Here is a 25,817-nt window from a genome sequence, read left to right on the forward strand (position 1 = left end):
GTGCTGCTCTGACCTACCGACCAATCAGGGAAGCTGCGTTGTGTGCGACCTACTGGCCAATCAGCTGGCTTTGTGCTGCGTCATTCAGGACCAGTCAGAGGGCTTTGCACCAAACAGCCTGCAGCAGCTCCAGTATGGTCAAGACTACAGTCCAGTTCACTATCCACCAACCAGCAGCCAGGCCTCAAACTACTGTGAACCAATGGAGGTCGACCCTCCATATGATGTCAATTCCTAATCTGTTATCAATCAAATCAATTTCTAATCTGTAAATAAACAGTCAAATCAACTTCTTGTGTCATGTCCTGATTTGTAATTCCATCGTTTCCTCATGGTTTCAGTCAGTTTCATACAGAGTATTTAGGGGTAAAAGATGAATAAAATGAGGGCCAAAAGCAGACTGTCCCCTCTACTGTGAACAAGCCTTCCCTCCCTCTGTCTCACATGTAAAGCTGCAGACAGAGGGAACATCCTGCTCATTTGAACTTCAATGGTCATGTTCCATGTTAGGGGGGCACTGTCTCTTGTGCCGGCCCCTTCTGCCTGTCTGTCGATGTGGTCTGGTGGTAGATGCACTCTGGTGGTCCAGTCCAGATGTCTTGTTACATTCAGGCTTGCCATCCTTCCAAAAGTACACTTCAGCATCAGTGTATAGCCAGTGACCTGGTGGTAGAAGATAAAGGGTTAACTGGGTCAGCTAGGGTCAACAAGTAATCAACCACAAATATATGAATTCTTCTCATTTTTATCTGAACTGGTGTATAGAGGTAGAGCAAGTTTCATGAGCGATGGCCTGGAAATTTTTGAAAAATCATGGCTGAAATCATGGCTGAATACAAGGCAGTTTTTTCAAAATTCTGTTCAGTTTTTCTTATTAGACAGCAGCGCTAAACAATTGTATTCAGATTTCTATCATCTTAAAAGGTGGATAAAGTGAGAGTTCCTACACATTAAGGTAGGTATAGGCTACTGAGCATAGGTGGGTCTGTCCTTCATTGAATACCTGTGTATCATTATGTTAGTGAAAGATGGGAGTAACAGACAGACAGATGCTTTCTATATTTATTAAATCCAGCTGCCTGACATCTTGTGTCCTCAGTGCCAAGAGTCATCCACTGGGCATGTTTTCAATGAAAACAGACACATATGTGTTGTACAGTACAGGTTCACTACCTAACACAGTGGATATTAGAGAAGCAACCCGAAAATGTTTGTGTTGTCAGATTACGTTAACAGCTGTTTATCTAGACACAAGCAAGACTTCCCTGGGGAGGGGAGACCAGGGATGACTGTAACACTTTCAGATTAGTCTCCATGGGCCACAGAAAAAGAGTTATTCCGTCTCAAAGACAGGGAGAGAAATGTTACATTCTACCCCAAATCCTGGGTTAGTTGTAACAACACAAAAATGTAACACCTATAAAATCATAAACCGGATCCAAACCACACCATTCCCACTAAAATTCTGTGTTTATTCATGGTGAACAAATAAAGGACTACACTTAGGGTTGCCAACTCAATATGCCCAAACTACTGGAGATTGTTTTTCTTTTTTTTTTTAATAATGTGATGCCCATTTCTCTCTCTCTCTCTCTCTGTTACCTTTTTTATTCTCTGAAATGTCTTCTTTTTTATCTCTAACTGGAAACGTTTGTGCCAATAAAGGTCAACAAAGGTCTTTGTCTCTCTCTCTGTCTAATTTCTCTTTCTCTCTCTCTATTTTCTCTCCTCTAAAGCATTACTCACTTTTTCCCCTCTCTCCAAGTCACTCTCTCTCTGTCCTCTCTCCCTCTCTCTCTGTCTAATGTCTCTCTCTCTCTTAGTGGGGAGTCAGGCTGGGGCTGGAGCTGGGGCGGTGGAGGGTGGAGACGGGGGGGCAGCGGGGGGGGGACCCTCACCAGTGGAGGAGTCTGAGGGCGAGTGGGAGGAAATTGGCATGTCTGATAGTTCTGGAGAGCTGGAGCTCCCTGCCAGTCAGGTGGGTGATGGTGAGGTCTATTCTGTGGAGGAAGAATGTTGAAATTGCAGAGTTTTTCCCTGATTCACAAATGTTTTTGAGGTCTGTGAGGAACGTGTTGGGGGTGCTATCACAGGGGTGACACCAAAGAGGAGATACAGACTCAGTAAATGGGCTACAGCGGTAAGAAAGAACATTAATGAAATAGATTTATAATGAGTTGCCTGGGCACGTCACGAGGAATTTGCTACTCCTGTTCTTCTCCTTCCCCTTTCTCATGAAGGTTTTACCAATTGGTACACTTAACATCAATGGCGCCAGAGACCAGGTTTTCTATGCGGTTAGCTGACGGGCGGGTGACTTCTGTGGTGGGTGAAACGCGGGAGGGGGCTGTTAATTTTTATGAGAACTTATATGCGGCAGAAGCGTGCGACCCCATATGCACACGTTTTACTGGGGGACCTCCCCAAACTGTCCCACGCTCAAAGGACTGAGCTGGATTTACCCATTACCTTCGATGAGCTGAGCAAGGCTGTCTCCCAGATGGCCCCTGGTCGTGCCTCGGGGGTTGACGGCCTACCAGTGGACTTTTACAAAAGGTTCTGGAGGCTAATTGGGCAGGACTGGTATGATGTGCTCTGTGAATGCTTGGTGGTAGGTGAGCTGCCGCTCAGCTGTCACCGGGCTGTTCTGACTCTGTTGCTGAAAAAAGGCGATCTGAGTGATCTAAAGAACTGGAGACCTGTTGCACTGCTTTGCGTGGATTTTAAAATCTATTCCAAGACTTTGGCCAACAGACTCAGGACGTACCTTGAGGCAGTGGTGCACAGGGATCAGACTTATTGCATTCCAGGGCGCTCAATAATGGACAACTTGTTTTTACTCCGTGATGTAATGGACTGGGCCGAACTTTCAGACACAGATTTTGGACTATTAGCCCTTGATCAGGAGAAAGCTTTTGACAGGGTGGACCATCGGTACCTGTGTAGTACACTGGCTGCTTTTGGTTGTGGGGAGTCTTTTATTGCTGGAATTAAGTTGCTGTATGCTGGGGCCTCATGCTTAGTGAAGGTAGGTGGGGGGCTAAGTAGACCTGTGCAAGTTGGGTGGGGCATTAGGCAGGGCTGTTCACTGTCAGGCCAGTTATACACGTTGGCCATTGAGCCTCTCCTAGCCCTAGTACGCAGGAGATTGCAGGGAGTGAGGTTTGGGGAGCTGGGACTCAGCTCATCGGTGTGTATCTCTGCCTATGCAGACGATATCACAGTGCTGGTGAAGGACAGGCAGGATATACAGGATATACTGGAGGATAGCCTACACACTTTTGAGGGAGCAGCCTCAGATAGGGTCAACTGAGGGAAAAGTGAGGCAGTTTTATATGGAGCATGGAGAGAAGAGTTGGTTCCTCAGCTGCCAGGAGGGCTACAGTGGGGTAGAGGAGGCCTTAAGGTTCTTGGGGTGTACCTGGGCTCAGAGGGCTGGAAGAAAAAGAACTGGGAGGGCATGACTCAGTCTGTCATCTCCAGACTGGCTAAATGGAAGTGGCTCCTGTCTCAAGTGTCATATAGGGGGAGGACGCTTGTAATAAATAATCTGGCTGCATCTTCTTTATGGCACCAGCTGGCCGTCTGTAACCCGCCCAGTGGGCTCCGGAAGGACATTCAAAGGAAGCTGGTGGACTTCCTTTGGTCGGGACACCACTGGCTGAAGGCTGGAGTTCTCTACCTGCCGGTGCATGGAGGAGGGCGGGGGCTTATGGACCTAGAGAGCAGGGTGGCTGCATTTAGACTCCAGGCTGCCCAGAGATTTCTCTACCGTCCGGATAGCAGTTGGGGGCACGGGCTCTGCTGAGGAGGGCTGGTGGTTTGGGGCTGGACCGCCAGCTGTTCCTGATGAATTTGGAGGGCCTGAAGATCGCAGGGATTCCTCCTTTTTATGCGGCTATGCTGAAAGCCTGGTGTCTGCTTCGGTCTACACGTGTGGGGGGGTGTGTGGAACCAGGGCCATGGGTGTGGGAGGAGCCAATGTTCCACAACCCTCTTATCCCAGTGGAGTCAGTGTTTTCCGACACGGTATGAGGTCGCATCATGAAGGGAGGTATCGCCGCACTAGGCCACCTGAGACAACCAGGAGGAGGGGGCTGGAAAATCCCTGAGGAACTGGCCCAACAAACTGGGCTATCATCAGTAAGACTCCTGGAGAGACTGAGAGCTGAGGTCCTGGGGTCACTACCTGAGCCGGTACTGGAGGTGCTCAGCAAACCTCGGGGAGAGGAGCCTTCCAGTTTTCCCTCTCTAAGGGTGTCAGCTGAGACGGGGGGCAGGGAAGAGGAGAAGGGGAAGCTTCTCTCGTTTGCCACTCCGAGCCTGGGGAGTTTTGGGGAGTTAAAGGGGAAGGTCCTTTATGCTGCTATAGTTAAGGTCAGGAACATCAGGGCTCTTCAGGATGTTGAGGAACATCAGTGGCAGGAGGTGGTGGGTGAGCAGAGTATGGCAGGCTTCAGGTGGAGGGTGCTTTATAAGCTCCCCCTGCCTAAGAGGTCAGGGGACCTACAGTGGAGGATCCTGCATGGGGCCCTCGCAACAAACAGCTTTCTGGTGAAGGTAGACTCAAGTGTGGGGGGGTGCTGTCCTTTCTGTGGTTCATCTGAGACTGTTCAGCATGTGTTCGTACAATGTCACCGTGTTGTACCTGTTCTGAATGTGTTGGATGTACTCTGTAGGAGGTTTGGGGATGTTTTCTCTGTGGGGCTGTTTATTTTTGGACCAATCTATTCATTTAGGAAGAGGGCTAAATGTGTGTTGCTTAAATTTCTGTTTGGCCGGGCCAAATTGGCCATGTGGCTGACCGGGAGAAACAAGGTGCAGGGGAGCAGGCCCACGGACCCGCTCTTAATGTTCAGGGCAGAATACACTTATTACTCTCTGGTTAATGACATTCCTGGTTTTCAGAGTGTGTGGTGTCTGGAGGGGGCGGTGTGTACTGTTGGGGAGGGGGGGCTGTCTGTATCGCTCTAACTGTAACAGGTTTCTACAGGGGCTCTTTGGTCTGTTTGGGATGGTATGCTGCTTCATGTAGTGTGTGTTGCTGTATGGCTAGGTATTTTATTTTTTTGCATCATGTTTGTTTTGCTGTAAGGTGTGGGGAGGTACACTATGTCATGTGTATAATGTTATGGCAGGATGTCAGTGTAAGTCTGGGGGTTTTCTTGTGGGTGGGGTGGGGGGGTTTGTGCAGGTATGTGTGTGAGTGAGTGGCTGGGTTGGTTTTAGGGAGCGAGAGTGTTGGTTAAGTGCGCAGGGTTTTAGGATACTGTGGCTGGTTTTCAGGTGTTTTTTAAGTGAGATGTTTTATTAAAGAACACCAAAAGTCAAAGTCTCTCTCCTGTCTAATCAATCAATCTCTCTCTCTCTCTCTCTCTCTCTCTCTCTCTCTCTCTCTCTCTCTCTCTCTCTCTCTCTCTCTCTCTCGTCTAATTTATCTCTGGGTGCACTCCATTTGGTAACGATTTCTCCTCGCCTCGCGTCTCTTCCTCGACTCCTCGGTCAAAGGTCACGGAGGAAATGAGGAGAAGATGCGAGGAGGCCTTATTGATAGCCATATTGAACTGACGTTTGAGGCGTTGCGTTGAGGCTCCTCCCACGCAGGATGACAGCTGTCTAAATTATGTTTTATCCACATAAAAATGTTTAACAAAGTTCAGATTAATGTTTAATTCATCTAAAGTATGCTAACCTCCAATGAGCCTTGTCTACCTCATGAAGGAGAACACTTAAAATAAATTCCTAACGCCTAAAAAGCGCCCCGTTTCCTGATTTCTGTTTTTATTGTTTTTTGTTTTTTGTTTTTTGTTTTTTTTGTAGGAAAATGTTGATTTCATTACAAATACATTTTATAATCATATTCAGACAGCTTCCATAGTGTCCATAACAGGGTTGAAGACTAATAGTGCCCAAATAATGACCAATAATAATAGGGATTTGATGCCTGAGGTGGGAAAATATGTTTTTCTCGAAGTTAAATATGTCCTTAATGTTATGGGGTGTTCAGAAAAGTAATACATTTTGGTAAAAAATCTAAAAATGTCAAAGCCCAAATCGTACCGGTTTCATGGAATGACTCATGTACAGTAAGTAGGCTAGGCTACAGATTCAACCATTCACAGCAAAACTGACCACTGCGAGACATCAATTATATTTAAAACTCAAAATGGCAACAGCAAGTCTTATTGACTGAGCTGGTGGAAATAAAAAAAAATAAAAAAAATCGTAACAGTAATTTCACACATGGCATGTCTCACGGGATGCCCGATGCCCTATACACATTACCCTACACACTGTGCTATGGTGCCTCGCTTCCCGTTCGGGTCGCTTCGCCTCTGAGCATTCTGATTGGCCCGAACAAGGAGGTTACACTCAATTAGAAGTGCGCGTGATGTATCAGGAGGGTCACCCGCAGGAGACACGAAGAAACGAATATCCTATGATATTCCTATAGTGTGTCTGTGGTAGTATGTGGTTTTCCATGAAAATGATCAAAAATTACTATAATAGTAACAAAAATCTCCATGATATTCCTAAAATATTCCAATAGGAACTTACAGTATGGCTGTGGTAGCCTACTCAACAGTGCAAGGAATAAAACAATAATAATAGTGCAAGAAGAATAAAGAAAAACACATAAGAGCAGGAAAATAAAATAAGTAAACATATATGGACACACACACACACACACACACACACACACATATACAGCCATGAGTAGTAGGGTCTACATCCACCTGATCAATCAGAACAAAAGGCTAGCGAGAAAAAGTGTGTTTTTGACCTAACCACAACTGACTCAGACTGATTTCGGCAGAACTATAAACGATTTCCTTTGTAGGAGAGAGGGGGGGGGGGGGCGGTGTGTCTGTGGTAGTTGTGGTTTAAGGCGACCAGGTCAAGACTCCAGCAACACGTGTAGTATATAGCTAGAACAACTGACTCATTCACTGATTTCAGAACTATAAACGTGTCTGTGGTAGTTTTCCATGAAAATGATAAAGATTTACTATAAGAGTGACAAAAATCTCCATAATATTTCTATAATATTCCAATAGGGACTTACAGTATGGCTCAATAGTGAGTTAATGACCTCATTGCACTTGCTATATAATCCCCTATGGTTTCACTATAATATTAAGGAGTTATAGCCTAGTGTGTCTGTGGTTCTTAATAGTGTGTTTAAAGCATAGGGTGCAAACCTGTGAGGCTACAGCATGTTTTTTTTTTTTCTGTTGTGGCATCAGTCTGTTGTTATAAGCGATAGACTACTAATAGGCTAAGCTATGCACAAAGTAAAAGATCGAGCTGCAGTTTGCACAACTAGCAACACAATTAATAGGCTATATTAGATTTGTGGCAGCACAATATGAAATCGAATAATGCATGAACAAACCACAGCACTATAGGCTATGTAAATATAGGCAAAATACAGGAAGAGAGAGACAAAATAGGCTAAGTGGCCAGTACTAGCCTAATAGTTATTACTACTGGCCACTTAATAGTTATTTATACAAGGCCAGTAGTAATAGTTATTTATTTTTATTTGGGCTATTAGAAAATACAATTAAAAAAAATGTTGCTTAAAGGCCTGCACGCTTAAATTGTAACAGGATCGGAGCCGCAACTCTGGAGATACGCATGACTTCTATTTTTGATGGACTACGCAGCGGCGTCATTAGGCCTGGGCGTCCGAGGCTACAGCCCCGAATGTTTGATGAATAGCCCCGGATCTAAAAAAAAAAAAAAAAAAAAAAAAAAAAAAAAATTCATTCATTTGTCACAGTTCAAATTACTAGCCCAATAGTTATTACTACTGCCACTTAATAGTTATTTATACAAGGCCAGTAGTAATAGTTATTTATTTTTATTTGGGCTATTAGAAAAAAAAATGAAATGTTGCTTAAAGGCCTGCACGCACGTATGAAGGGAGACGGGAAAAGAGGAAAAAGTCGGGAAAATATTTGTCGCGACGCCTTATAAAACAAGCCTAACAATCAAGAGAGGACAGAAAAGTAGCCTAAAGTAACGAAAGACCCTCCAGGTGTAATCGCTGTGCCCCTTCATTTCAATCATTTTTACATTGGGCTATATAGGTCTACATCACTCAATTTTCATATTCAAATAACAGCTGTGACCTGTCAGACCAGAGTCATGCAGGCGCACTGCGCGACCAGAAAGGAGAAGGTTTTATATTGATCATCCACAGGTGTGCTGATAGGCTACGTTTCGAATGGTTAATGAAATAAAATTTGTGCCTATTCGGATATTTGTATAAGTAATGTGGATATTCGCCTACGTGCCCCGAGTCGTTCTTCCGGTCTGATCTGCCGCGTTCACACAGGACGACCCACGGCCGCGGAACGGCCCCGAAGCGGAGGCTGCTTCCTTTCGGCGCCCATGTTAATGGGTCAGGTCGTGCACACTGGCTGCTGCGCGGCGCGGCGCGGCGCGGAGCTCCGCTCGCAGCTCGCGATCTGGAGCGCCAGTTTCGGCGTCTGGTCTATTTTCTCTGCGTGCCGCGGCGCGCATTTCACAGAAAAACACCATAGAAAACACTATAGATGGTCATATCTCCATTATATCACCACAGAAGCACAAATATATTAAATGATCAACTTACCAGTGTCTTCACTGTTGTTGTTGATGAATCAATCTGCACTGATGCAAGTTTTAAATGCAACACATTGTAGGATGATGATCTCTCTGGTTTGGAATTATCTCTTGCCTTTTGAAAAGTGTGTGTTATTGAATTACCACAAAAGTAAACAAGGATACATGTTTAGGTTTGTTTATTTATAGGCTACTTCATTTATTTAGGCCTATATGCCATTATTTAAAGAGAGAGAGAGAGGGGGGAGAGAGAGAGAGAGAGAGAGAGAGAGAGAGATCTGCATTTCTGAGAGAGAAGATCTGAGAGATTTGAATTTGAAAATTGAAATCTAGGTCCCCTAGGCTTTCCTAATTATTGCCTGATCACAAGTCACGACTCTTGCTGAGAAAACAAATAAACGTGACAGCTTTGATATGAGGGAGTTTGTGAAGAAAGGGAGAAAGTGAAGAAGACGGAAGATATAAAGTTCATCCCCGATGTGGAAAAGTCCAGTGAGCTGTCAGCATTGCTTCTACAAGGACAGCAGTGAACAGATGAAGCTTTGGTGGCTGTTGGAACACAATGTCATCATTTAATGCAACAAATAAAAAAAGCGATTTTACTGCCGTTATGCATTTGACTTGACACCACAGAAAAGTAAAGAGTGATGTGCGGTTTTCCTTTTTGCTTTTAGTTTGTCAAGCTAGAAAAGAAGCTATTCAGTGTAGGTCTACTGCGGAGGCGTGTAGGCCGTGTTCCGCCATCTGAAATAAGAATAAGATTTCCGGTCCGATTTTTTTAAAGAATAATAGCGTAATTTCTAGAAATCCACAACACTCAAATGTTGACTAAAAAAACGTCTTTTTGCACAAAAAAACAATAATCAAGCAACAAAATGCAACTATACAACCTGTACAATGTTTTTCCATGATAACAATTGCTGTAATCATTTAGTTGAAGGTTCCCCTCTACATTTAAACAGAGATTTGGCCTTTCTGGACTACATAGGCTACACAGATTAAACACTGCACATGTCACCTTTCATTGTAACAGCACAAGTTCTATGTGAAACACCCCTGCAGACCTGTACTTTCAATGCACATTAACATTTAGGCCCAAGCTGTTTAAAAGAAGTCATGACAGGACCTGAAAGTCAGCCATACTGTAAAACTGTGACACTTTCTGACTAAATTGGACACTGTACAGTTTACCTTTCATTGTACAGTAATTGCACACGTTCTATGTCAAAACACTCCTGCAGACATACTTTCACTGCACACTAACATTTAGGTCCAAGCTATTTAAAAAAAAAAAGTCATGGCTACCTGACGAATAATGTATCCCCCTATAACTTTGATTCTGGTGACCCTAGAATCAAATCCTTTTTACAGCAGACATTTTGTGGTATTTGGTTGATAAGAGTGAATTTCGTGCAGGTGACCCTGGCCTGATATAAGAGGGGGGTGCATTTCTACAAGCAGAAATCATATGATATATTTTCTATTAAATCACCTTGGCAGAATTAGAGTGAGGAAAAAGCAGTTGACTCATTTAGTAGATTATCACAGGTACATTACATTGCTCGTATTGGTTTTTCTGGATGATGATAGGCTACTGTATCCTTCTAAAATGCATTATGGAATTACTCCTCCTTATTGTTTGGGGTTCATAGTCTGTGTGGTTTTGTCCTCAGCTGGTGCCTCTAACCTGCTTCTCTGCTGTTCCTCCTTTGTCAGAGGTGAGAAGGAAGAGAACCAAGTCTGTTCTTCATAGCTGTCCCACTGCTGCCAGTCAACACTCTTCCACTGAGGAGGAGGATGATGATGAAGAGTCACTGAGCTCTACCCAAAGAGCAATCCCTGCATTACCTTCTCCACGGTCTTATCGCTATCCACCAATCAGCAGCCAGGCCTCAAACTACTGTCAGCCAATGGAGGTCAACCCTCCATATGATGTCAATTCCTAATCTGTTATCAATCAAATCAACTTCTACTCTGTAAGTAAACAGTCAAATCAACTTCTTGTGTCATGTCCTGATTTGTAATTCCATCGTTTCCTCATGGTTTCAGTCAGTTTCATACAGAGTATTTAGGGGTAAAAGATGAATAAAATGAGGGCCAAAAGCAGACTGTCCCCTCTACTGTGAACAAGCCTTCCCTCCCTCTGTCTCACATGTAAAGCTGCAGACAGAGGGAATAGTCCTGCTCATTTGAACTTCAATGGTCATGTTCCATGTTAGGGGGGCACTGTCTCTTGTGCCGGCCCCTTCTGCCTGTCTGTCGATGTGGTCTGGTGGTAGATGCACTCTGGTGGTCCAGTCCAGATGTCTTGTTACATTCAGGCTTGCCATCCTTCCAAAAGTACAGCTTTCCTTGTCTGTAGTCCTCTTTGTCCCTTGTGAATCTCTGTTGAGTATTCAGCGTGTTGCTGTTCCAGGTCTAATAAAGATGCTGTCCTCTTTGTTGATGCTGCAACAAAGTAATCAACCACAAATAGGTTATATGATTTTGTTCTCATTTTTATGTGAACATGTGTACATAGGTAGAGGAAGTTTCATGAGCGATGGCCTGTAAAATTTTGAGAAACGGCCATCAATCTGAAGGCAGTTTTTCATGATAAACAATTCTGTTCAGATTTCTATCATCTTAAAAGGTGGATAAAGTGGAGTTCCTACACATTAAGGCAGGTATACTGAGCATAGGTGGGTCTGTCCTTCATTGAACACCTGTGTATCATCGTGTGAGTGAAAGAGGGAAGTAAGTAACAGACTAATTCATTCCCATTAGCATGTAGGGACCTATGAAGGACACTGCACAGGGAAGATGCTGTTGGATTTGGTAGCAGATACATATGCTTTCTATATATAGCCTACTTTATACATATTATTCAATCCAAATGCCTGACACACATGTGTTGTACATTACAGGTTCACACCAGAGACTGTAAACAAAAGATGGGGTAGTGAGTGTGACATGGTAGACACTAAACTCTACAGTCAACTGTTGTTGGACTTATTTTGTCCCAAGCTGCCTTGCTGTCTAGCGTTTTTGTATGAAGGCGCCTACAAAGGAATCTACCCACTGAGCAATTTTACGTTGATTAGATGTTTAAAACACGTCTAAATGGCCCATAGCCGTCTAGGCTAAATGAAGTTTAAATGGGGTTGAAAAGTGAAAGTTTATTAGATGTCTATACATAGACAAAAGTATCCTAGGCTATATGAGAGCTACGTATAGACGCAATGTTGAAATTACTTCTTGTGCTCAGATAATTATCTTGTAGGCTAGTCTACAGGACTTCTCTGGTGCATATTTTTGGTATTTACAGATGTTTATTCATTCTAATAATGTATTTACTGCTTGGTCTAAAATAGGTCTATACATAGCCGTAATGATCCTGGGATATATGAGAGCTAAAGCATAGACGCGACGTTGAAATCACGTCTTTTGCTCAGTGGGAAACATAATGAGGCCATTTGCAACTCATTTTTATCACACTACTTCATGACATATAATAAAAGATTGAAATCCTCACCTAAATGTAGCTGGTGATGTCCTGTTTGCCACCTGTAATCTGTCAAACAGCCCTCGCACGCCGCCCAGGTTTCTGACATGCGCAGTGGGTGGTCTCCGGTGGCCAACTAAAATCTTTCTCATTAATCCAATTTTTTTTTTACTCTCATTACATGTCCAACCTGTTACATTTACATTTATCTAATATGTATGAATAGAAACATGTTATTTTTAAATAAAGCCAGCAGTTTTATAAACCGTTTTTTGAGCGTGTGCATCTTTGGAATCTTGCTAACTTTTTCTCAACCAAGTGGCTTTCACCTGCCTGCTGATGCACGTTCTTTATGACGCAAATGGAACTCCAGTAATCCTATAAAACAGGCTGCTACAGCCACAGAAGCTCTATGTGGGTAAAGACGGTGAGCGGGTAACACGTAAAGAGAGAACAGTCATAGGATAGAGACAGAGGACCATTAGATACACTACAATCTAATAGTTTATACACTACTAGATACACTCCAACTATTGGAGGCCTTCTGAAAGAGAAGGTTATCTTGAAGACATGGAGAAGAAACAACAGCTCCATGAGGAGACCATGGAGACCATGGATCCCATCGAGCTAGCCAGGAAGTTAAAGGCGTGTGAGGCAGAGAAGGCGGGCCTCCGCCGAAACTACAAAGACCTGGCCTCCGAACATGAGGACCAAATCCATGAAAACATGGGTCTGCAGCATCAGCTGAAGGCGCTCAGAAGAGAGATGGCCAAATGCAGACGCGAGCAGCCGAAGGCTGACAAGGGCTACGAGTTCCTCCGCCGAGAGAACGAGGAGCTCCGTAGGAAACTGATGGACCAAGCCGTCAAACCCAAGGCCTGCGGGAAGGAGGATGTGGCCCTCCAGGATGAAAAGGAGTGGCCCAGCCTTCCCCAGCAAGAGAAGGCCTTTGGCAGACATGAGCAGTCTAAGCCAGGCAAGGAGAACGTGTGGGACCTCCGTGGGAAAGTTAAGGAGCAGGCCATGAAGCTTGAGGCGTGCGAGAAGGAGAATGCGGCCCTCCAGAAAGAACAGGAGCGGGCCAATAACCTTCAAGCAGAGGAGGAGATCCTCCGCCGAGAGAACGTGGAGCTCCGCAAACAAGTACAGCAGCAGGCCATGAAACTCAAGGCCTGTGAGGAGGACGTGATGGCTCTCAAGAAAGAACAGGAACGGGCCAACAACCTGCAGGCGGAGAAAGAGGAGATCCTCCGCCGAGAGAGCCAGGAGCTCCGCAATGCAGCAAAGGAGCAGGCTGTGAAACTGGAGGCCTGTGGAAAGGAGATTGCGTCCCTCCAGAAAGACAAGGAGGGGCTCAGAGAGCAGGCCACTCACCTTCAGGAGATCCTCCGCCGTGAGAACGAGGAGCTCCGTCGGGAAATGAAGGAGTGGAAAGAGAAGCTCCAGAGTGCCCATGAGCGGGAGAACGCTCATCGGCAGGAAATGGAGCAGATGAAAACGCTCCAGAAGGACCTGGCCTCGATCACCGAAAAGCTGACTATTAAGCTTAAGGAACAGATCGAGGATAAAAAAGCCCTCCAACAAAAAATTGATCTCAATCACAACCTTGAGAAAGAGAAGGCTTTGAGCCACCGGGAGCAGACGATGAGGCTCCAGGAGGTGGAGAGTCTGGTGAAGGCACTCCAGAAGGAAAACGAAGAGCTGAAAACGCTCCATGCTGAGGAGGCCCTGACCACCCAGAACCTCTCCACTGATCTCAAGGCAGAGAAGAAGATGGAGCAGCCGGCCGACAAGCAGGAAAAACCCAAGAAGGCTTCCATGATGAGAAGATTCGTCAAGCTCTTTACCCGTCAGAGGAAGGAGAAAAAAAAGTAGGAGAGTATGGAGTCCGCTTGAATTGCTTCAAGCGGACTAAGGCTTCCATAATGAGAAGATTCATCAAGCTCTTTACCTGTCAGGGCAAGGAGAAAAAAAAAGGAGGAGAGGATGGAGTCCGCTTGAGTTGCTTCAAGCGGACTAAGGCTTCCATAATGAGAAGATTCATCAAGCTCTTTACCCGTCAGGGCAAGGAGAAAAAAAAGGAGAAGGAGAGGATGGAGTCCGCTTGAGTTGCTTCAAGCCAAGAACCTCGGCACACTGACACCTGTGCTCACTCCTTCTCCTCACACACCCTTACCCTACACTCTCTTCCAACCCACCGTCCACCACCCCACCTCGTGACCCCCCCCCCCCCCTTTACCTTCTATTTTCCCTTAATAAAAGATATCACCTTTGATATCTTAAAAATAGTGCACCACCTGTATTGTTTTCATTCTGTAAGTGGCTCTACAGCCAACACTGTATGCAGAGGATTTAAGACATCTGGACATACAGTACAATGTATCAAAATATCAAAGCTGTCTTGGATGTATAGTCAATTTTATGCTTTTATCGTATCAATTGTTTGTGTGGTTTTGCAATTTAAATGCTGTTGTCAAACTGAGAAATGAAAGTGGAACTGCTGTGGTACATTTACCTCATCCTGACCTTGGAATAATAAGGTCCCATCTGACATTTTAGTCAAAAATAAGTTATTTATATAATGCAGCTCTAAAACATGTCTTAACATATTGCTGAATTTACATGTAGACAAGGAATGTGAGAAACTAAAAGCTTAATATTTCATAACTACTCTGAACACAGATGGGAGTTTACATTTCCAAGAGTTTACATTTCCAAGGGTTCCAGCTGAAAAGATGTTGGTATCACATAGCCTCATTTCTCATTTTTATCTGAATACGTGTACATAGGTAGAGCAAGTGTCACAGTTTCAAGTTTCACATTTTGAAAAATCATGGTCATTAATCTGAAGTCAGTTTTTCAAAATTCTGTTCATTTTTTTTTATTAGACAGCAGCGATAAACAATTCTGTTCAGATTTCTATCATCTTAAAGGTGGATCAGCTGGAGTTCCTACACATTAAGGCAGGTATACTGAGCATAGGTGGGTCTGTCCTTCATTGGATCCCTGTGTATCATCATGTGTGAGTGAAAGAGGGGAGTAACAGACTAATTCATTCAGTTCCTTTTAGCATGAAGGACACTGCACAGGGGAGATGCTTTTGGATTTGGTAGCAGATACAAATGCTTTCTATATATATATACTTTCTATATTTTATTAAATCCAAATGCCTGACATATTGTGTGCTCAGTGCTGAGAGTCACAGGTTCTGGACGTCTCCAGCTGTTCTCAGACTGGGCCAGCAGAGGGTGCTGTTTACCTGGACAACAGGGAGACTTCATCGTCCCATTAGGAGAATAATCCATTTGGCCAGAGTGCAGAACTGACTAAAAGAATAAACAACATTGCCCCTTATCTATTTGCATTTCATATGAATCATTGTTACATCAGGCTTATTTACTATATATGTCACTTCAGATTGAACCATTTTGAACTGTCCTGGCTGATGACTGGAGTCTCTTTTGACCCCGAGGCTGGAAATAAAACTAAAATATGATGAGGGTCTGGTGTCAGGACCAGAAGAAACCGAGCACCAAGTTGCATTGTTGGTGTTTACATCTTGAAGGAGAATGGCAGGTGAGTTAAAGTTACCATTTACCAATTAACAATACATTTTAATAATACAACTAGGCCTTACAATCAATTTTCAGCTTATCTTTATTATGTTTTGACATGGAATTTAGCTAAGAAACTTTCACTGGGGAAGAACTAACAGTGTTGATGGATCAAGATTATTGTTTAATATTCATATATTGTGTTGCCCAAGAAAACCACTGTAATATTCCTATGATATTCTTATAGTGTGTCTGTGGTTTTCCATGAAAATGATCAAAATGTACTGTAAGAGGGATACAAATCTCCATGATATTCCTATAATATTCCAATAGGGACTTACAGTATGGCTGTGGTACTCAACAGTGAGTTAATGACCTCATTACATTTGCTATATAATCTCTTATACTATCACTATAATATTTTCACAAGGAGTTATAGTGCCTGTGGTTCTTAATAGTGTGTTCAAAGTGACCTTTTCATTCTTTATGGTATTTTTCTGCTCCTGTGGAATATCACTATAATATTATATGTAGTTTATAGTTTTGTTGTGATTTGTAATTCCATCGTTTCCTCTTTCAGTTTCATTACAATTACAGTAAGATGTTAAATCTGGAGCACAGATTTAAGGTTTTCACAGCTTTTCTATTGCATGAGGTACATAATGTTCTAATGTAGGACTCTGCTTCCTTTTTAAAGGTACAAAAAAGGGTTTAGTTTTTAACTCCTTACATTTATGGATATACAACTTGGCCAGCAATATGATGAGATTACAAAGAAAAAAATAAATTTCTAATTCTTTCCTACCTAGGTTTATCTAGGCTATCTGAATGAGGGGCTAAAATACAATTAAAATTTTCCAGGACAACATGGTCATTTTAATCAATTTCCATGATTGGAAAACTAGTCTCTAAATTTCCAGGTTTTCCAGGACGAGTGGGAACCTGAGTCTTCATCCTTAAGATTAACATTATGTTATTAGGCGATCCAGATTAAAAGTATAACCACACTTCTATGATAAAACACACAGGGAACTATAAACCTTTAAAATGAGGGCCAGTGGCTTTTATCTAGCATTTAATGTCTGCTTTTATGAAAGGTAGATTTTATGAATATAAAATCTTTTCACAGCCTCAGTGTGACGATACAATATTGTATAAGTGAGAAGAATGAACAGTGTGTTTTAATGATGGGGCAGAGATAAGCCTAATGACAATTATTCAGTCTGTTGATTTTATTTTTGGATTATTTTCTACTATTTTTATCTTCAAGTTGCATGCTTACACTCTACTGCCTTTTCCCCAATGAATCATGTTACTTTTCCTTTCATCATATCTTAGAAAATATTCTGCTCTTGATCTGTCCATGTTGCATGTGATTGGTTATTTGTTCCAAATCCCACCTCTTTCATGTGAGCATGCTCATAGCTGGATTGGTAAATCCTGGGTTGACAGAGCCAGTTAACAACCTTCTTCTTGAGACCGGTTAGATAGAATTGCTCTTGTTTGGTTTTGTGGAGCCGGCTATCACAGAGATGCTCTAACTATGTTGAACTGAGAATATATTCATCATGAGGGACAGATAGAGGAGCATCAGGGTTTAGAGGCCATCAAGAAGGAAGGTGGACAGGCTATGATGCTGGGAGTAATCTATGCTCTGAATTTAGCATACCCAAAAGAGCTCAGATATTATTATGAATATATTCAGAAGGTCCTTATGCAAATTATATGTGAGAGTTCTTGGACTGAAGAACAAAATCAGTGTTGGTCTTTAAGTTTAGCCATATCACATTTAGCAGACTAAACCACTCAATAAGGCTCATTATAAACATCGACTGACATTTGTGTATAATTTAGACATTTGCAACCCTCTTGACACGTCTTGAACAAAGCACAGCATCTTTGTCTGGTATAAAATATGATATGTGACACATTGAACCTACAAGTTGACCAGAGAATCACTGAAGAACTCGTATCAGCATTGTGCATCTCTAATCCTGTGTACAAGGACATTGGGAAGGCTGTCATCATGTCACTGCTTTAAAGGGTAAAAACTACTAATAACATTTCACAGTTGTGGAGCCGACAGAATTTATCTCGGATGCTATTAAAGTTTTGCAGCAGCATTTAAGTCAAACACATTCTTGACAAGGCTTTAGATACTCAGCTCATATCAGAGACAAGAGAAGAACAGCTAATATACAAATGCTTTCAGGTTGGTGTGTATGTCAAGGACAACAGTTTTGTGTTGAACCCAGATTGAGAACCAAAGTCTTAGTGGAACATTTAAGTTGAACTTTAAATTTTGCAATCAAGTTACACATTAAGTTTTCACTTTCATTCTTGGTGAAGTGAGAAACTCCAATGGCAGTATCAGTTTGGCTGGCAGTATCTTCTAGGAGTGTAAGAAAATATTGATATGGTTGTACTGATTCTGTTTTACAACACAACCTTTGACATTTTATTTCTTTGAATTCTATAGTTAAATCCATGCACTATACTGTAGAGATTATAGAGTAGCATTTAGGAGAGTAACATTGACTTGTTTCACTCTTGTCTATCAAAACAACAATACTGTCAAATCTTGTAATTGATAAACAGAATCAAAGTATTACAAACTAGAAAAACTGGAAAATAATTCTGCACACTGCAAATAAAAGACTGGGACAAAAAAGCTTTTTTAGTTCAGAAAAACTAATTTATTGCTTAAACACCATAATGCCCAATACAGCCATGTCTCAGTAGCCATAGAACTCTATTCTATAAAAAAAACTATTAAAAAACGTCACAGAGCCATGCAGTTGCTCTGGGCAGCATATTTCATCATCGACTTTTTCCTCAAACAGCTTAATAAGCCGGCTGTAAACACGTTTTCGATCTAGGAAAGTAGTTCCGTAGTACAGAAAATAGTCCCCGGCGTAATGAAGAATTTGTTCCCATTAGAATTTGATTTGGTAATAACTACAATAGCCTGACTTTTTGTGGTAACAGTTAGCGATTTTTAAAAAAGAAACTATGTCTTCGAGAGCTGTATTTAAACGTTTTTAGCTAACAATTGGAGCCAATGATTTCCGTGTTGACGGCTAAAAAGGGAACGTGGGAAGTTGGAAAGTAACGAGAGTAGAGCAAATGCATTGTTGATTTTGTTATTTTCATAGGATTTGTTAACGGTAAGAAATGCATTAAAAAACACCAGTGTTATCCTTTAAGTGCCTAATTTAAAGGTGCAAGTGAAAAAAGAACTATGTACAAAAGAACTAAGTACGGTGGCCATTTTAGGACATCCTCAGCTGCCTTTGTCATTCGTAGATCTAATTGTCAAATTTAGATGGACTTGTGTCGGGTTTAGCTGTGTTTTGTCAGACTTAGATGGACTTGTATCAGGTTTACATGTACTAGTCCCGGCATTATAATCAAGCGCTTCCAATCCTTCCTTGACGAAGGATTGTAAGCGCTTGGTTGTAATGCCGGGATCTCCCTCCATTGCAGAGGAGCGCCATCTAAGTTTGACAAAGTACATCTAAACCTGATACAACTCCATCTAAGTCTGACAAAAGCTAAACCTGACACAATTCCATCTAAATCTCACAAAGTAGATCTACGAATGACAAAGGTGGCTGAGGATGTCCTAAAATGGCCACCGTACTAAGGAGCAAACGGCTGGTGGTGGTGCGAACAGCTCCTGATGACTCCTGTTCCTGCTACAGAGGTGCAGGGTCCCCCTCACCTGCACCACTAGAGGAAAAGAGGACAAAGAAGACGGGGGCATTCACTCAATACTCTCTTACTTACAAGTTTGCTTGAAGGCTCAAACAGGCCAGTTCACTGATTCCTCTTGTAAGCGATGAGGGCAAAGCCTTACCTGAGGACATAGAACAGGAGGTAAGCGGTGTCCTGTCTGCGCTTCAGGACCGCGGCCTCGTCTGTCCTCGTCACCCGGGAGTCATCAAGGGTCACCCATTCCCCGCCGTCTCCCTCGATGACGTCACTGAGGTAGTGACCTGTGTGGGACACATGAAACACAGTGCAGATTATACTTTATTTGGTGTGTTTGTTTATGTGTGTGTGTGTGTGTCCCAGATCCATATTTATGTCTGATGTGTGACATTAATTACCGCAGTTGATGCTCCTCCCGAGGTGAGAGACGACTGCAGAGAGGCGGTAGTGGCTCTGGACTCTGTGATCCTGCTGTAAAGAAACATGGTGAGTGATGAGGGGTTCATTTCCTTTTTAATAAGGCTCTTAAACTACTCTATCCATGAGTAACTATTCAGTACATTTTCTCTCAACAGTTCATTGAAAAATGACTGTTTTCTCTCTCTTATACATGTATTTTCTTTCTCTATCTCTGCTGTCTCTCCCTATTTCTCTCACCACAGAAGCTCCCTGCTGGGATCTGTCTCTGTCTCCTGAGCTCTCCTGCTGATTGACTGATGCTGAGAGACACACCACAGTATCTTGTTTTATTTGGAAACGTACAAACTGAAGTTGGGTGGTTCTAGTTAGATTAGCACTGAACAGGTTTAAAATTGCACATTTTCTCTTACCTGTGCTTGGGAGGGGTTTTGCCTGGGGTGACAACTCGCTGCCTCCTGGGGAGCTTTGAATGAAAGAGCATCCATTTTGATCAATGTGATATTCAAGACAAATATATATAGGAACTTGTTTTCAGACATGACATAAGTGTACAGTAATAGGCAGGTGCTCATTCATGCTAGTAGACTATAGTTTCTTAAATCTATAAGTCATGTATAAGCCAGTTTGACAGTCATGAGCTCATTCAAAAGAGATTCAGTCAGAGAAGTGAGAATAATCAAAATAACTCCATTACATTGTTTAGAGTTGTTTTGGATGGTATAACATGCATGTACATTAAATCATTCCATGGTGGTATTTCTGGTAGGTGAAATTATTCAGTAAATATATGGTATATATATGGTATATATATATATATATATATAGTATATAGTATGTTTGAGGTCATTATGCAGTTGTTCCAATATGGAGTGTAATGAGTGTAAGTTTACCTCAGTACACCCTGCTGCTCTTCCAACAGGGAGGCCAGAGACAGGACTGGAGGGATGCAGACAGCATCATTCACTCTCCTCAGCTGTTTCCCATCGTAGCAGAAGCGCTTCATGTGAAGCACTAGCACTCTATTAAAAGAGAGAGAGTGCCATTAACACATACTATAGAACGACAGTGTAGTTTACAACATCATGGGCAGGTTCATGTATGGGACTCACCTGGGTAGAGTGAGGAAGCCTCTGGACACTGTCGCCTGGGGGCCGAGGCACTGCCGGCAGGTGCACTCCAGTTCTGATGCCTAAGGAACGAGACACAGAGTCACTACATTAGGTGTGTGTGTGTGTGTGTGTGTGTGTGTGTGTGTGTTTTTGTGTGTGTGTGTGTGTGTGTGTGTATGGAGAACTGAACTGATCCGCTGTATACTGACTTTGAAGTAGAGTGCCAGGCTGTCGGTCAGGCAGGAGGAGAGGTCCAGAGAGAGGTTGTTCTGCTCCTCCTCCTGGAAGACTTTGTCACCACAGCTTTAAAAACAAACATGGAGGAGAAAAATACTTTAACTCAGATCACCAGACAGTTCTGTGAACCTCAGTGATAAGTGATGTACTTTGTTGTTTCATGTTTAATTCTGTGACTGTTCAGGTAAAACATCATGAATATAGTAAATGCAGTTTGCTGTTGAGTTACCTGGAGCAGGTGCGGACAGACTGCAGCTTGAACTCAAAGTTCAGAGTGGGACAGGTGTAGGACGTCCCCTGCTGCGTCTCGCCCTGCATTTTCATGCCCATGAGGAAGAGCATGAGGAACTCATGGGCATCCTGTAAGAGATCAGCAAGCCATTCAAATATGTTTTTCCACACAAATACTGCAGTAAAAAATAAATCATGAATGCTAGACTCATTTTTGTACCTGCTGAAAGTCACCCTCGTACTCCTCGTTAAACACGGCCAAGCTGCTCTTGACCGACCTCAGGAGGGTGCTCTTGCTGTGGAAGGAGCTGTCACCCTGCCTCGCCTTGTACAGCTCTCCAAAGTAGCTGGAGAACAGGAGATTGAGAGCATAAGTATTTATGATTTACCTTTAATATCAAGGGAACAATCAGTAAAGCAATGAATCAGTGAAGATCTCTTGCTCTACTGTACCTCTGCAGCTTCAGGCTGGTTTTCTTGGGGCTCCACAGCGCCTCCTGCCCCATGACGTCAGCACAGAAGCTTGGGATGCTGTACAGGGCCTGGAGAGTGGCGTTCAGGAAGCAGGTGTTCCCAATGTTTGGAAACCTGGTAGGAAAAGCACATCAATAAAAATAGAATAACTTTCTAATGTGTTTCAAATGGGCATAATGAACTAAATAGACAGTGATGAGAAAATGAACTCTGCCAAGTCTTAGAGATGACCTCAATCAGAATAATTACAATTTCATGCTTGGATTTCGCTTGCCCTGTACTAATTAAACAGGAATTGAATGAAGAGTCAAGGTAGATCAATTTATGTTTTGTTTCATACCCCAGCTTCTGCCTCTGGCCTCTCTGGGTCCTGCTGGACCTGAAGGAGGATTTGCTGCCCTCTACCTGCACTGGCCTGAAAGATGGAGAGAGAGAGAGAGAGAGAGAGAGAGAGAGAGAGAGAGAGAGAGAGAGAGAGAGAGAGAGAGAGAGAGAGAGAGAGAGAGAGAGAGAGAGAGAGAGAGAGAAGGAGAAAGAGAGGGGCTGGGTAAGAGAGAAGCAGACTAGCAGGGATGTGATCTGAGCAACACAAAAAAGAATGGAGCCAAAGGCAGGAAAACAGGAATATTCACTGGAAACGTATCTCTTAGCAACATATCTGATATCTAAACTGTCCTTGTTTTCCACTGCTGTATGAGAAACCTGTTTCATGGAGAAAAACAGTAATACCTCTCCAGAGATCCAGAGCAATGCAGCTCCAAGGAGACTTATGAGGAGAAAAACAGGAACTAATGAGAGAGCAGTTTTGGAGTGGCACATAGACAATACATCTATATAGATATATATATATATCATACATACATACATATAATAACATATCTGTTATTAAATGTACCTGCTGTGGCAGCGATGCCAGGAGACTCAGTCTGTGCTTCCTGGCCAAGCACCTCAGGAACTGCTGGAATCCTACAACACAGTTTACCTTCATTTAGGACAAAACAGCTACACAGGCACACTGACCATGATACTGAGGCAAACATGATGCTTACAGTTTCATCTCAAAATGTTAATATCACCCCACACCTAAACAATGGCATGCTAGTATTGGCAGCATCATTCATGGAAAGTCACGGATACTGATGTGTCGACAGCTAGCTCATTGGCTACCCATGGCAACCAATTCCATAATAAATGAATGAAAGCAATGCCAACAAGCAGTATTTAGTGGGAAAAAATATAGAATTCAAAACATTACAGTGTCCCTTTAAGTTGGTTTGACCAGACAAATTGAATAATGGAAGGGAATGGAGATCTCAGTGATGGTTGAATTCCTGCTGGACAGCCACAGTAAAAATATATCATTAGCCTTAATTAGCCTGCGTCATATTCTACCTGTCAATGGCGCTGTTCTCCACACTCAGAGTGGTGGAGGGGGGAGAGGAGGAGGGAGAAACAGAGGTGGAGGGGGGAGAGGAGGAGGGAGAAACAGTGGGGAAGGGGGGAGAGGAGGAGGGAGAAACAGTGGGGGAGGGGGAAGAGTAGGAGGAGGAAGAAACAGGGGTGGAGGTGGGAGAGAAAGAGGAGGGAGAAATAGGAGTGGAGGTGGGAGAGGAGGAGGAGGGAGAAACAGGGGTGGAGGGGGAAGAGGAGGAGGGAGAAACAGTGGGGGAGGGGGAAGAGGAAGGAGAGGAGAGGGGAGAAAGGCGGCGTCTCTTCCTAGGGGGAGAGGAGGAGGGAGAAAAAGTGGAGGAGGGGGAAGAGGAAGGAGAGGAGAGGGGAGAAAGGTGGCGTCTCTTCCTAGGGGGAGAGGAGGAGGGAGAAAAAGTGGAGGAGGGGGAAAGGGAAGGAGAGGAGAGGGGAGAAAGGCGGCGTCTCTTCCTAGGGGGAGAGGAGGAAGGAGAAAAAGTGGAGGAGGGGGAAGGGGAAGGAGAGGAGAAGGGAGAAAGGCGGCGTCTCTTCCCCACGGTGGAAGAGGCACGGCTAGGAGTCGGCCTGCCATCATCAACAGCCTGTCAGAAAGAACAAGGTGAATTTCAACATACACTGTAAGCCCGGATAAGTTGAGTTTACTTAAAAAATTTTAGGAAACTGGTTGCCCTAAAAAAATTAAGTAATGTTTGAGGAAAACTTGAGTGAATTTAACTTAAAAAAATGAGTGGATGGCATTGTTATTTTGAGTTCAGTAAACTTAATACCAAGTTTGTTTAACTTAAAATCATTAGTAATATCAATTGCTTTGCCCCTTTATTCCACTGAAAACTTAAAGTTAAGTGCACTAACCTCCAAGATGATTAAACTTAAGAACATTAGTAATATTAATTGCTTTACATATTTACTTCACTTATAACTTTAAGCTGAATACACTAACCTCCAAGTTGATTTACCTTAAAAATTCCTCTACTATCTGAAGAATAAAATAAAATCTGTTTAATAAAAAAAACTATACAGATTAAATTAATTAGGAAAATAAAAAGCAAAACCAGTACATTTTTGTCTACATGTTTTATTCATCTTTATCATGCAAAATCAGTGGCAATGCATAAAAAAACTTGCATATGAATCAGTGCCAACAGTAAACATGGTATTTTTAAAGTGCAATACAAATAACCAAGCACTCAGATCCAGAGCAGTGGTCTAAGTATTCAGACCCCTGTTTTAAACAGATAGTTGATTCTTCAAAGACTGAATTTTGGGTTTCAGCTCACCTCTGCCCAGGTTTAGCATGACCTGTTGAATAAAGTGGAAGGTGTTTTTCATGCACTTGGGGTAATCCAAGTGCAGGGCATACATCAGTCCAAAAAGGACACAGAAAGCCTGTGGCAGGTTGGCCAGCTCCTCCATTACCACACTCCCTTCCAAGACGATGCTCACTCTGGATGGGTTGAGTTGAGGATGTTCGTCAATGCAGAGGATTCCCACTGAAGTTTCACTGTACAAGTCCTTGTCAGTTGCATCCTAACAGAAAAAGAAACAGACAAAGAGAGGACATTGTAATGTAAATAGTGCTGTGTTGACCACAAAAATTGAGAAAGGACAACACCAATGAATTTAAATTGCCCTAATTTGAACTGTGCATTACAAGAGCTGTATAAAAACATGTGTACTGAAATGGTTTTGTGGCTCAACAGAGATGGAGAGCTTTTTCAGTCCCAGTCAAGCTGAAAAGTTGTGTAAAAACTATTTCCAGTACAGATGCAATGGGCTCTATGCATAGCTCCACTACTTGCTGAACTTAATGCTGCTCTTTTATTTCCTGTCTTACATTATTGGACAAACTGATTAATCCAGGTGTGTCTGACCAGTGACTACTCAGACACACCTGGATTAATCAGTTTGTTAGTCTATAGTGCTTAAATAGCTGTGCTCTCTTTTCACAGATGAAAGGGCAGTACTTACACGTCCACAACATGTCTTCTGGAGACCTGCAACACAATAAAAAAGAAAAAAAAACATAAGAGACGGGGAAGTAATGTTAGATTATCCTCTACAATCTATCTGTATTTTGAGACTAATTCTGGGTAGTGATAAAACTGTACAATGCCATTTGTTTGACGGTCACTTCTTAAAAAGTAATGTTACTTTGTGGAAGTAAAGGGTCACATACACATTGCAATATCACAGCCTGGTCACATGAATACAGTTAGCATTTGACAGGTGATTTAGGCTACTAACAATTAATGGCAGTTATCTTGAGTGAAAACAAAACAAACAACAACAAAAAATATCAAATTAGCATGGCAATAGCAAAAATTTCCAATGCTGAAAAACAGGAGCTTCAAATATCTGTTTAAGCAACCTTTTCAACCGGCCACAACACTGGAGGTTAGAAATGTCGGTTTTGAGCGGGAGCACTGCTCACAAACAGCTAAGTTACTAAAGTCTTAGAAGAGAAAAATGTCCGTTGAAACGCTTTACACTGCTAGCCAAATGTGTCTTAACACGTCAGTTTAGCTAATGAACACGTTTTTTTTCACTGCTAAC

General features: G+C 42.7%; 2 protein-coding genes across 2 annotated transcripts; one reads left to right on the forward strand and one right to left on the reverse strand.

Moving 5' to 3' along the window:
- Positions 1-12,667: 12,667 nt before the first annotated feature.
- Positions 12,668-13,972, forward strand: LOC139655128 (trichohyalin-like). Its single transcript, XM_071532443.1, has one exon. The coding sequence runs from the start codon at positions 12,668-12,670 to the stop codon at positions 13,970-13,972; it is 1,305 nt and encodes a 434-aa protein (XP_071388544.1).
- A 5,377-nt stretch (positions 13,973-19,349) lies between these two features.
- Positions 19,350-22,876, reverse strand: LOC139655129 (ubiquitin carboxyl-terminal hydrolase 37-like). Its single transcript, XM_071532444.1, has 10 exons — positions 22,857-22,876; positions 21,816-21,950; positions 21,583-21,709; positions 21,361-21,491; positions 21,104-21,197; positions 20,895-20,974; positions 20,676-20,804; positions 20,023-20,084; positions 19,511-19,649; positions 19,350-19,383 (listed from the first exon to the last, which is right to left on the reverse strand). Exons 1-10 carry the CDS (start codon positions 22,874-22,876, stop codon positions 19,350-19,352), a joined length of 951 nt encoding a protein of 316 aa, XP_071388545.1.
- Between the last annotated feature and the right edge of the window lie 2,941 nt (positions 22,877-25,817).

Source organism: Centroberyx affinis, unplaced genomic scaffold (assembly GCF_046629955.1).
Source record: "Centroberyx affinis isolate AG114_WGS23_722 - 3 ecotype Tasmania unplaced genomic scaffold, CSIRO-AGI_Caff_v1 ptg002190l_1, whole genome shotgun sequence".
In the NCBI taxonomy this organism is placed as follows: domain Eukaryota; kingdom Metazoa; phylum Chordata; class Actinopteri; order Beryciformes; family Berycidae; genus Centroberyx; species Centroberyx affinis.

Coding starts and splice junctions, on each gene's coding strand:
- LOC139655128 (XM_071532443.1), top strand. CDS start 12,668: ATGGAGAAGAAACAACAGCTCCATGAGGAGACCATGGAGACCATGGAT.
- LOC139655129 (XM_071532444.1), bottom strand. CDS start 22,876: ATGTTTGCCTCAGTATCATG. Junction 20,805..20,894: donor GGCTTCCTCACTCTACCCAG/GTGAGTCCCATA, acceptor CTCTTTTAATAG/AGTGCTAGTGCTTCACATGA. Junction 19,384..19,510: donor CTCCTGTTCTATGTCCTCAG/GTAAGGCTTTGC, acceptor CTTTTCCTCTAG/TGGTGCAGGTGAGGGGGACC.